Source organism: Bufo gargarizans, chromosome 4 (genome assembly GCF_014858855.1).
Source record: "Bufo gargarizans isolate SCDJY-AF-19 chromosome 4, ASM1485885v1, whole genome shotgun sequence".
Lineage (NCBI taxonomy): Eukaryota > Metazoa > Chordata > Amphibia > Anura > Bufonidae > Bufo > Bufo gargarizans.
The window spans coordinates 58,671,415-58,684,813 of NC_058083.1; the positions used below are offsets into that span (position 1 = coordinate 58,671,415).

The 13,399-nt window shown below is 46.9% G+C and overlaps 1 protein-coding gene across 1 annotated transcript in view; it reads right to left on the reverse strand.

Annotated features, from left to right (window-relative positions):
* The window catches only part of LOC122933880 (C-type lectin domain family 2 member A-like), a 45,517-nt gene that overhangs the window by 15,746 nt on the left and 16,372 nt on the right, over positions 1–13,399 (reverse strand). Inside the window, exon 4 of the mRNA XM_044288979.1 lies at positions 1,283–1,363. Coding sequence (XP_044144914.1) covers positions 1,283–1,363 — 81 coding nt within the window. The remainder of the gene's footprint in view (positions 1–1,282; positions 1,364–13,399) is intronic.

A 13,399-nucleotide genomic window follows, 5' to 3' on the forward strand; every position in this document is an offset into this window, starting at 1 on the left:
GTTTCCTGATGCTCCTCCGATGGACAAGCCCCAGGACTAACTAATTTCACAGGACAGTCGCAGGTCAACTCCAACATGGACCATCCACACACCCGTTATTGGCACCAAAACACACCTTTTATTGGCTCCTTTCTGCTCCTCTCATCAGCAGAGACACAGAGCAGAGCAGAGACACCCGCACACCAGCATCAGGCCCACACTGATTCTGGAACCATTTCCAATTTACAGAGAAACTGGCCATCCATGAAAAGTATACACAATTCAAGTCCACCATATGGAGAGTCCTTACTTGTTAGTAGTTTTTTTTTACTTTGCGTCATGGAAGGGGTCACATATACAGGTGAAACTCTAAAAATGTGAATATCGTGCAAAAGTCCATTTATTTCAGTAATGCAAATGAAAAGGAATTGCATTAATGTAGCTTAAAATTCGAATTTTGTGAAAAGGTTCAATAGTCTAGGCTCAAAGTGTCACACTCTAGTCAGCTAATTAATCCATACCCCCTGAGCAAAGGTACCTAAAAAATGTGACTTTGGGGTTTCATAAGCGGTAAGCCATAATCATCCAAATTATAACAAAGGCTTGAAATATCTCGCTTTGCCTGTAATGAGTCTCATGTTTTAGTTTCACATTTTAAGTTGCATTACTGAAATAAATGAACTTTGCACGATATTCAAATTTTTCGAGTTTCACCTGTATATGACATCCATATGACCTAATAGACATATTGGGTCTGCAGTCTGCACAATAAAACAACTGTAGAACTTCAGGAACCCAGTTGACTCGGGTGTCAAGTTTCTAGAGATTTAGGCCCCTAAAATGAGGTTTTCACCACTTCCGTCTTCTTTAACTTCATACATACAGTGTTCTATGAGTAAAACTAGTGCCTCTACTGATCCTGGGGGTCATCCGACTGATCAGGTGATCGCAAGAATATCGATCCTAAAGGTGGATGTTCCTGCGAACACTCATTCCTGACAATCTGCCCATCTAAATGTGCCAACGATCACCTGATAAACGAGTGGAACGCTCATTCATCGGGTGGTCCGGTCATTCGTGAAGGCACATCAATCATCGTTTTCTGGGCAGCAGCTATAGCGATCCCTTGTCCTCATACTGTGAAGGAGACCGCTGCATGGAACACTTCCTTCCCAACAATCGGCTTTCTGGAAGGCGCGTGTAAACCCTGCCTTAAGGAAGAGCTGCTGGGTCTACACAGACCTGACATAGTTCAAACAAGGCTCAGATAGGAAAATGTGATCTGGTGATGGTAATCACTCACCGACTTCTTCTTCTTCTCTACATTGTCTCCTGTCCTTCCAGAGATATTAAACGATTGTTGGTCTAGTGGTGTCTCTTGCTCCTGTACAAAGAGACCAACAACACAGCAATCAGTAGACAACCCAGATCTAACATACTTCAGAATACACAGTGCACAGTTAAGAGTGTAGAATATGGTTCAAAATTGAGTGTGGGATACAGAGTATGGTGTATACAGTGTGGAGTATAAGGTGTTTGGTATAAGACATAGCGTGCAGAATATTGAGGGTGGGGTATACAGTGCAGTGTATGGAGCATGAAGAATAGAGTGTTGTATATGAACTGAAGCACAGAGCATAGAGGGCAGAGAATGGATCATGTAGTTTAGAGAGTGGGATATGGAGTGTAGGGTATAGAGTGCGGGATATGGAACGTGGTGTACAAAGTGTAGGATACGAAGCGTGGAGTATAAAGGGTGGAGAATGAACCATGGAGTACAGAGTGCGATATATGGAGTGTGGGGTACAGCGTGTTGGATATGGAAGATAGAGGGCGGAGAATGGAGTATAGAGTGCGGGATACAGAGTGTGGAGTATAGAGTGCGGGATATGGAGCAGTCCTGCATGCATTCTCTACTAAAAAAGTGTTCTCCAGAACCAGTTCCATTACAGTCAATGGGTTCTGTTCGACTCCGTTTCCTTCAGTTATTTGCTGAATCCGGCACTTGCGTTATTTTCATTGTTCTGTTCCCATAACTCTGATGTGTAAGAGGGCTTAGTCATAGCACATGTCTGCGTTCTATTACACATAAAACCACACCGACACACAACATTCTTCTTAACACCGGCTACACAACATTAACTCCTCCTTATCCCAGGCTGCACAGGAAGCGATTCACATGGGGAAACAGAGTTTTTGAACAGAGAACAAATTTCTACATAAATGGAAAAAAATAATAATCACAAAATGCAGAGTAGCTACACTTTGTGGAGAGCTGATCTTGGCTTCATATTTTCATTTTTATTGGTTGTGGAGTATAAAGTGCAGAGTTTGGAGCGCAGAGCGTGGAGTGTATAGAAAGGAGTGCAGAGCGTGGAGTGCATGGAGTATAAATCAAATACAGTAGAGAGCGGAGAGTAGAACATATACTGTAGAGCAAACAGTGTAGATTGTGGAGTACTGCGTGCATAGTGTAGAGCGCTGACTATAGATTGTGGAGTATAGAGCGCTGACTATAGATTGTGGAGTGTGGAGCGCTGACTATAGATTGTGGAGTGTGGAGCGCTGACGATAGATTGTAGAGTGGAGAGCGCTGACGATAGATTGTGGAGTGGAGAGCGCTGACTATAGATTGTGGAGTGTGGAGCGCTGACTATAGATTGCAGAGTGTAGAGCGCTGACTATAGATTGCGGAGTGTGGAGCGCTGACTATAGATTGTGGAGTGTGGAGCTCTGACTATAGATTGTGGAGTGTGGAGCGCTGACTATAGATTATGGAGTGTGGAGCGCTGACTATAGATTATGGAGTGTAGAGCTCTGACTATAGATTGTGGAGTGTGGAGCGCTGACTATAGATTATGGAGTGTGGAGCGCTAACTATAGATTATGGAGTGTAGAGCTCTGACTATAGATTGTGGAGTGGAGAGAGCTGACTATAGATTATGGAGTGTGGAGCGCTGACGATAGATTGTGGAGTGTGGAGCGCTGACTATAGATTGTGGAGTGGAGAGCGCTGACTATAGATTGTGGAGTGTAAAGCTCTGACTATAGATTGTGGAGTGGAGAGAGCTGACTATAGATTGTGGAGTGGAGAGCGCTAACTATAGATTGTGGAGTGTAGAGCTCTGACTATAGATTGTGGAGTGGAGAGAGCTGACTATAGATTATGGAGTGTGGAGCGCTGACGATAGATTGTGGAGTGTGGAGCGCTGACTATAGATTGTGGAGTGGAGAGCGCTGACTATAGATTGTGATGTGGAGAGCGCTGACTATAGATTGTGGAGTGTAGAGCGCTGACTATAGATTGTGGAGTGCTGACTATAGATTATGGAGTGTGGAGCGCTGACGATAGATTGTGGAGTGTATAGCTCTGACTATAGATTATGGAGTGTATAGCTCTGACTATAGATTGTGGAGTGGAGAGCGCTGACTATAGATTATGGAGTGTGGATCACTGACGATAGATTGTGGAGTGTAGAGCGCTGACTATAGATTATGGAGTGTGGAGCGCTGACGATAGATTATGGAGTGTGGAGCGCTGACGATAGATTGTGGAGCGCTGACTATAGATTGTGGAGTGTAGAGCGCTGACTATAGATTGTGGAGTGTAGAGCGCTGACTATAGATTGTGGAGTGTAGAGCGCTGACTATAGATTGTGGAGTGTAGAGCTCTGACTATAGATTGTGAAGTGTAGAGCTCTGAAGATAGATTGTGGATCGCTGACTATAGATTGTGGAGCGCTGACTATAGATTGTGGAGTGTGGAGAGCTGACGATAGATTGTGGAGTGGAGAGCGCTGACTATAGATTGTAGAGCACTGACTACAGATTATGGAGTGTAGAGCTCTGACTATAGATTGTGATGCGCTGACTATAGATTGTGGAGTGTAGAGCGCTGACTATAGATTGTGGAGTGTAGAGCGCTGACTATAGATTGTGGAGTGTAGAGCTCTGACTATAGATTGTGGAGTGTAGAGCTCTGACTATAGATTGTGGAGTGTAGAGCTCTGACTATAGATTGTGGAGTGTAGAGCTCTGACGATAGATTGTGGATCGCTGACTATAGATTGTGGAGCGCTGACTATAGATTGTGGAGCGCTGACTATAGATTGTGGAGCGCTGACTATAGATTGTGGAGCGCTGACTATAGATTGTGGAGCGCTGACTATAGATTGTGGAGCGCTGACTATAGATTGTGGAGCGCTGACTATAGATTGTGGAGCGCTGACTATAGATTGTGGAGCGCTGACTATAGATTGTGGAGCGCTGACGATGGATTGTGGAGTGTGAAGAGCTGATGATAGATTGTAGAGCACTGACTACAGATTATGGAGTGTAGAGCTCTGACTATAGATTGTGGAGCGCTGACTATAGATTGTGGAGTGTAGAGCGCTGACTATAGATTGTGGAGTGTAGAGCGCTGACTATAGATTGTGGAGTGTAGAGCGCTGACTATAGATTGTGGAGTGTAGAGCGCTGACTATAGATTGTGGAGTGTAGAGCGCTGACTATAGATTGTGGAGTGTAGAGCGCTGACTATAGATTGTGGAGTGTAGAGCTCTGACTATAGATTGTGGAGTGTAGAGCTCTGAAGATAGATTGTGGATCGCTGACTATAGATTGTGGAGCGCTGACTATAGATTGTGGAGCGCTGACTATAGATTGTGGAGTGGAGAGAGCTGACTATAGATTGTGGAGTGGAGAGAGCTGACTATAGATTGTGGAGTGGAGAGCGCTAACTATAGATTGTGGAGTGGAGAGCTCTGACTATAGATTGTGGAGTGGAGAGAGCTGACTATAGATTATGGAGTGTGGAGCGCTGACTATAGATTGTGGAGTGTGGAGCGCTGACTATAGATTGTGGAGTGGAGAGCGCTGACTATAGATTGTAGAGCACTGACTACAGATTATGGAGTGTAGAGCTCTGACTATAGATTGTTGAGTGGGGAGCGCTGACTATAGATTGTGGAGTGTGGAGCGCTGACTATAGATTGCGGAGTGTAGAGCGCTGACTATAGATTGCGGAGTGTGGAGCGCTGACTATAGATTGTGGAGTGTGGAGCTCTGACTATAGATTGTGGAGTGTGGAGCGCTGACTATAGATTATGGAGTGTGGAGCGCTGACTATAGATTATGGAGTGTAGAGCTCTGACTATAGATTGTGGAGTGTGGAGCGCTGACTATAGATTATGGAGTGTGGAGCGCTAACTATAGATTATGGAGTGTAGAGCTCTGACTATAGATTGTGGAGTGGAGAGAGCTGACTATAGATTATGGAGTGTGGAGCGCTGACGATAGATTGTGGAGTGTGGAGCGCTGACTATAGATTGTGGAGTGGAGAGCGCTGACTATAGATTGTGGAGTGTAAAGCTCTGACTATAGATTGTGGAGTGGAGAGAGCTGACTATAGATTGTGGAGTGGAGAGCGCTAACTATAGATTGTGGAGTGTAGAGCTCTGACTATAGATTGTGGAGTGGAGAGAGCTGACTATAGATTATGGAGTGTGGAGCGCTGACGATAGATTGTGGAGTGTGGAGCGCTGACTATAGATTGTGGAGTGGAGAGCGCTGACTATAGATTGTGATGTGGAGAGCGCTGACTATAGATTGTGGAGTGTAGAGCGCTGACTATAGATTGTGGAGTGCTGACTATAGATTATGGAGTGTGGAGCGCTGACGATAGATTGTGGAGTGTATAGCTCTGACTATAGATTATGGAGTGTATAGCTCTGACTATAGATTGTGGAGTGGAGAGCGCTGACTATAGATTATGGAGTGTGGATCACTGACGATAGATTGTGGAGTGTAGAGCGCTGACTATAGATTATGGAGTGTGGAGCGCTGACGATAGATTGTGGAGCGCTGACTATAGATTGTGGAGTGTAGAGCGCTGACTATAGATTGTGGAGTGTAGAGCGCTGACTATAGATTGTGGAGTGTAGAGCGCTGACTATAGATTGTGGAGTGTAGAGCTCTGACTATAGATTGTGAAGTGTAGAGCTCTGAAGATAGATTGTGGATCGCTGACTATAGATTGTGGAGCGCTGACTATAGATTGTGGAGTGTGGAGAGCTGACGATAGATTGTGGAGTGGAGAGCGCTGACTATAGATTGTAGAGCACTGACTACAGATTATGGAGTGTAGAGCTCTGACTATAGATTGTGATGCGCTGACTATAGATTGTGGAGTGTAGAGCGCTGACTATAGATTGTGGAGTGTAGAGCGCTGACTATAGATTGTGGAGTGTAGAGCTCTGACTATAGATTGTGGAGTGTAGAGCTCTGACTATAGATTGTGGAGTGTAGAGCTCTGACTATAGATTGTGGAGTGTAGAGCTCTGACGATAGATTGTGGAGCGCTGACGATAGATTGTGGAGCGCTGACTATAGATTGTGGAGCGCTGACTATAGATTGTGGAGCGCTGACTATAGATTGTGGAGCGCTGACTATAGATTGTGGAGCGCTGACTATAGATTGTGGAGCGCTGACTATAGATTGTGGAGCGCTGACTATAGATTGTGGAGCGCTGACTATAGATTGTGGAGCGCTGACTATAGATTGTGGAGCGCTGACTATAGATTGTGGAGCGTGAAGAGCTGACGATAGATTGTAGAGCACTGACTACAGATTATGGAGTGTAGAGCTCTGACTATAGATTGTGGAGCGCTGACTATAGATTGTGGAGTGTAGAGCGCTGACTATAGATTGTGGAGTGTAGAGCGCTGACTATAGATTGTGGAGTGTAGAGCGCTGACTATAGATTGTGGAGTGTAGAGCGCTGACTATAGATTGTGGAGTGTAGAGCGCTGACTATAGATTGTGGAGTGTAGAGCGCTGACTATAGATTGTGGAGTGTAGAGCTCTGACTATAGATTGTGGAGTGTAGAGCTCTGAAGATAGATTGTGGATCGCTGACTATAGATTGTGGAGCGCTGACTATAGATTGTGGAGCGCTGACTATAGATTGTGGAGTGGAGAGAGCTGACTATAGATTGTGGAGTGGAGAGAGCTGACTATAGATTGTGGAGTGGAGAGCGCTAACTATAGATTGTGGAGTGGAGAGCTCTGACTATAGATTGTGGAGTGGAGAGAGCTGACTATAGATTATGGAGTGTGGAGCGCTGACGATAGATTGTGGAGTGTGGAGCGCTGACTATAGATTGTGGAGTGGAGAGCGCTGACTATAGATTGTAGAGCACTGACTACAGATTATGGAGTGTAGAGCTCTGACTATAGATTGTTGAGTGGGGAGCGCTGACTATAGATTGTGGAGTGTGGAGCGCTGACTATAGATTGTGGAGTGTAGAGCGCTGACTATAGATTGTGGAGTGGAGAGCGCTGACTATAGATTGTGGAGCACTGACTATAGATTGTGGAGTGGGGAGCACTGACTATAGATAGTGGAGTGTGGAGCGCTGACTATAGATTGTTAAGTGGAGCACTGACGATAGATTGTAAAGCACTGACTACAGATTGTGGAGTGTAGAGCGCTGACTATAGATTGTGGAGCGCTGACTATAGATTGTGGAGTGTAGAGCTCTGACGATAGATTGTGGATCGCTGACTATAGATTGTGGAGCGCTGACTATAGATTGTGGAGCGCTGACTATAGATTGTGGAGTGTAGAGCGCTGACAATAGATTGTAGAGCACTGACTACAGATTATGGAGTGTAGATGTCACGACTGGCGGTGGGGGAAACCCCCAGCCGTGCGGTACCCGGAGATGTTGGGTCGCTGCAAGGCCAGGACCACAGGATCAGGGAGCAGGTCACCTCCTAAAGTCTCCCTGATCTAACCCTAACTCCTAACCTGCATGGGCCGACCTTTAGGGTAGGAGGACCCATGCGCAGGAACCTCGGGTCCCTACTATCCCTCCGCAGGTCCCTAGGCTAGGAGCTGGATAGACTACCTGTTCCTCCAGAACACGGAGGAACAGGAGCCTAGAAAGGCCAAGCTGGTAATAAGGGGAATCCAATACAACTTATGGCAGTGGCAGGTATGTGGAACTACAACCTCACCTACCTGCCACAAACACACCGCCCGGAACCCATGCAAAAGTGCTGTCTGTCTACAACAACAGAAAAGACAACAGCACACACCATACATCACACAGGGAACCAGGGAACCATAAGGTGCAACAAGCCAGCAACCACATACACATAAACATAACATCCGACAAGGTAACAAAGGTTTTACTAACAAGGTTTTATGACCAGAAGGATGGTCCTCACCAGGCAGATGGAGGAGCCAGGAGGCTGCTCCAGCCAGCATGGCTGAGAGCAACCTACTGAAGCCTGGAAGAGACTCAGGCTATATAGGCCAAAAGGCCACACCCACCAGTCAACCACACCCAGTGACAACACACACACTGGGAAGGGAGTTAACCCTTCCTACACCACAGAAGGGAAAACACCAACTTAAAGGGGAATAGCACACACACTCACTCACCTGTCACCGCTGGCAACGGCATTCGTGGCCACCGTGTCCTGCAGAACAACCAGCAGGCAGAGACCCTGCCACCACATGCACAACACCAGACGTTGCCACGGACAACCGCAGGTGAAGGGAGGTGTCCAAGTGCATACAACCTCGTGCACAACAAACAGACCAGGAAGTGCGCACAAACACAGACGAAGGACGTGCACACCAAAACACGTTGCCAAGGGCAACCGCACGCATGCCTGTTATTCGCGGCAACCGCACCTGAGGCAAACCACTAAGTGCCCCCAGCTGCGGTTGCGACAACACCAGACCGCGGATAACTGCATGCGGCTCCCAAGGAGTCACGACCATGACCAGGGGTCGTGACAGTAGAGCTCTGACTATAGATTGTGGAGTGGGGAGCACTGACTGTAGATTGTGGAGTGTGGAGCGCTGACTATAGATTGTGGAGTGTGGAGCGCTGACTATAGATTGTGTAGTGGAGAGCGCTGACTATAGATTGCAGAGTGTAGAGCTCTGACTATAGATTGCGGAGTGGGGAGCGCTGACTATAGATTGTGTAGTGGAGAGCGCTGACTATAGATTGTGGAGTGTGGAGCGCTGACTATAGATTGTGTAGTGGAGAGCGCTGACTATAGATTGCAGAGTGTAGAGCTCTGACTATAGATTGCGGAGTGGGGAGTGCTGACTATAGATTGTGGAGTGGGGAGCACTGACTGTAGATTGTGGAGTGTGGAGCGCTGACTATAGATTGTGGAGTGTGGAGCGCTGACTATAGATTGTGTAGTGGGGAGCGCTGACTATAGATTGTGGAGTGTGGAGCGCTGACTATAGATTGTGGAGTGTGGAGCGCTGACTATAGATTGTGGAGTGTGGAGCGCTGACTATAGATTGTGGAGTGTGGAGCGCTGACTATAGATTGTGGAGTGTGGAGCGCTGACTATAGATTGTGGAGTGGAGAGCGCTGACTATAGATTGTGTAGTGGAGAGCGCTGACTATAGATTGCAGAGTGTAAAGCTCTGACTATAGATTGCGGAGTGGGGAGCGCTGACTATAGATTGTGGAGTGTGGAGTGCTGACTATAGATTGTGGAGTGTAGAGCGCTGACTATAGATTGTGGAGTGGAGAGCGCTGACTATAGATTGTGGAGTGTGGAGCGCTGATTATAGATAGTGGAGTGTGGAGCGCTGACTATAGATTGTTAAGTGGAGCACTGACGATAGATTGTAGAGCACTGACTACAGATTGTGGAGTGTAGAGCGCTGACTATAGATTGTGGAGCGCTGACTATAGATTGTGGAGTGGAGAGCGCTGACTATAGATTGTGGAGTGTAGAGCGCTGACTATAGATTGTGGAGTGTAGAGCGCTGACTATAGATTGTGGAGTGTAGAGCTCTGACTATAGATTGTGTAGTGGGGAGCGCTGACTATAGATTGTGGAGTGTGGAGCGCTGACTATAGATTGTGGAGTGGAGAGCGCTGACGATAGATTGTGGAGTGTAGAGCACTGACTATAGATTGTGGAGTGTGGAGCGCTGACTATAGATTGTGGAGTGTGGGGCGCTGACTATAGATTGTGGAGTGTGGAGCGCTGACTATAGATTGTGGAGTGTGGAGCACTGACTATAGATTGTGGAGTGGAGAGCGCTGACTATAGATTGTGGAGTGTAGAGCTCTGACTATAGATTGTGGAGTGTAGAGTGCTGACTATAGATTGTGGAGTGTGGAGTGCTGACTATAGATTGTGGAGTGTGGAGCGCTGACTATAGATTGTGTAGTGGAGAGCGCTGACTATAGATTGCAGAGTGTAGAGCTCTGACTATAGATTGCGGAGTGGGGAGCGCTGACTATAGATTGTGGAGTGCTGACTATAGATTGTGGAGTGTAGAGCGCTGACTATAGATTGTGGAGTGGAGAGAGCTGACTATAGATTGTGGAGTGTGGAGCGCTGATTATAGATAGTGGAGTGTGGAGCGCTGACTATAGATTGTTAAGTGGAGCACTGACGATAGATTGTAGAGCACTGACTTCAGATTGTGGAGTGTAGAGCGCTGACTATAGATTGTGGAGCGCTGACTATAGATTGTGGAGTGTAGAGCGCTGACTATAGATTGTGGAGTGTAGAGCTCTGACTATAGATTGTGTAGTGGGGAGCGCTGACTATAGATTGTGGAGTGTGGAGCGCTGACTATAGATTGTGGAGTGGAGAGCGCTGACGATAGATTGTGGAGTGTAGAGCGCTGACTATAGATTGTGGAGTGTGGAGCGCTGACTATAGATTGTGGAGTGTGGAGCGCTGACTATAGATTGTGGAGTGTGGAGCGCTGACTATAGATTGTGGAGTGTGGAGCGCTGACTATAGATTGTGGAGTGGAGAGCGCTGACTATAGATTGCAGAGTGTAGAGCTCTGACTATAGATTGTGGAGTGTAGAGTGCTGACTATAGATTGTGGAGTGTGGAGCGCTGACTATAGATTGTGGAGTGTGGAGCGCTGACTAGATTGTGGAGTGTGGAGCGCTGACAATAGATTGTGGAGTGTGGAGCGCTGACTATAGATTGTGGAGTAGAGAGCGCTGACTATAGATTGTGGAGTGTAGAGCGCTGACTATAGATTGTGGAGTTTGGAGCGCTGACTATAGATTGTGGAGTGGAGAACGCTGACTATAGATTGCAGAGTGTAGAGCGCTGACTATAGACTGTGGAGTGTAGAGCGCTGACTATAGATTGTGGAGTGGAGAATGCTGACTATAGATTGCAGAGTGTAGAGCGCTGACTATAGACAGTGGAGTGTGGAGCGCTGACTATAGATTGTGGAATGTGGAGAGCTGACGATAGATTGTGGAGTGTAGAGCGCTGACTATAGATTGTAGAGCACTGACTACAGATTATGGAGTGTAGAGCTCTGACTATAGATTGTGGAGTGTGGAGCGCTGACTATAGATTGTGTAGTGGAGAGCGCTGACTATAGATTGCAGAGTGTAGAGCTCTGACTATAGATTGCAGAGTGGGGAGCGCTGACTATAGATTGTGGAGTGGGGAGCGCTGACTATAGATTGTGGAGTGTGGAGCGCTGACTATAGATTGTGGAGTAGAGAGCGCTGACGATAGATTGTGGAGTTTGGAGCGCTGACTATAGATTGTGGAGTGTAGAGTGCTGACTATAGATTGTGGAGTTTGGAGCGCTGACTATAGATTGTGGAGTGGAGAACGCTGACTATAGATTGCAGAGTGTAGAGCGCTGACTATAGACTGTGGAGTGTAGAGCGCTGACTATAGATTGTGGATTGGAGAACGCTGACTATAGATTGCAGAGTGTAGAGCGCTGACTATAGACAGTGGAGCGCTGACGATAGATTGTGGAGTGTGGAGAGCTGACGATAGATTGTGGAGTGTAGAGCGCTGACTATAGATTGTAGAGCACTGACTACAGATTATGGAGTGTAGAGCTCTGACTATAGATTGTGGAGCGCTGACTATAGATTGTGGAGTGTGGAGTGCTGACTATAGATTGTGGAGCGCTGACTATAGATTGCAGAGTGGGGAGCGCTGACTATAGATTGTGGAGTGGGGAGCGCTGACTATAGATTGTGGAGTGTGGAGCGCTGACTATAGATTGTGGAGTGTAGAGTGCTGACTATAGATTGTGGAGTTTGGAGCGCTGACTATAGTTGTGGAGTGGAGAACGCTGACTATAGATTGCAGAGTGTAGAGCGCTGACTATAGACTGTGGAGTGTAGAGCGCTGACTATAGATTGTGGATTGGAGAACGCTGACTATAGATTGCAGAGTGTAGAGCGCTGACTATAGACAGTGGAGCGCTGACTATAGATTGTGGAGTGTGGAGAGCTGACGATAGATTGTGGAGTGTAGAGCGCTGACTATAGATTGTAGAGCACTGACTACAGATTATGGAGTGTAGAGCTCTGACTATAGATTGTGGAGCGCTGACTATAGATTGTGGAGTGTGGAGCGCTGACTATAGATTGTGGAGTGTAGAGCGCTGACTATAGATTGTGGAGTGTAGAGCGCTGACTATAGATTGTGGAGTGTAGAGCTCTGACTATAGATTGTGGAGTGTAGAGCGCTGACTATAGATTGTGGATCGCTGACTATAGATTGTGGAGCGCTGACTATAGATTGTGGAGCGCTGACTATAGATTGTGGAGCGCTGACTATAGATTGTGGAGCGCTGACTATAGATTGTGGAGCGCTGACTATAGATTGTGGAGTGTGGAGTGCTGACTATAGATTGTGGAGTGGGGAGCGCTGACTATAGATTGTAGAGCACTGACTACAGATTATGGAGTGTAGAGCTCTGACTATAGATTGTGGAGTGGGGAGCACTGACTATAGATTGTGGAGTGTGGAGCGCTGACTATAGATTGTGGAGTGTGGAGCGCTGACTATAGATTGTGGAGTGGAGCACTGACGATAGATTGTAGAGCACTGACTACAGATTGTGGAGTGTAGAGCGCTGACTATAGATTGTGGAGTGGGGAGCGCTGACTATAGATTGTGGAGTGTGGAGCGCTGACTATAGATTGTGGAGTGTGGAGCGCTGACTATAGATTGTGGAGTGTAGAGCGCTGACTATAGATTGTGGAGTGTGGAGCGCTGACTATAGATTGTGGAGTGGAAAGCGCTGACTATAGGTTGTGGAGTGTGGAGCGCTGACTATAGATTGTGGAGTGTGGAGCGCTGACTATAGATTGTGGAGTGTGGAGCGCTGACTATAGATTGTGGAGCGCTGACTATAGATTGTGGAGTGGGGAGCGCTGACTATAGATTGTGGAGTGTGGAGCGCTGACTATAGATTGTGGAGTGTGGAGCGCTGACTATAGATGTGGAGTGTGGAGCGCTGACTATAGATTGTGGAGTGTGGAGCGCTGACTATAGATTGCAGAGTGTAGAGCGCTTACTATAGACAGTGGAGTGTGGAGAGCTGACTATAGATTGTGGAGTGTGGATCGCTGA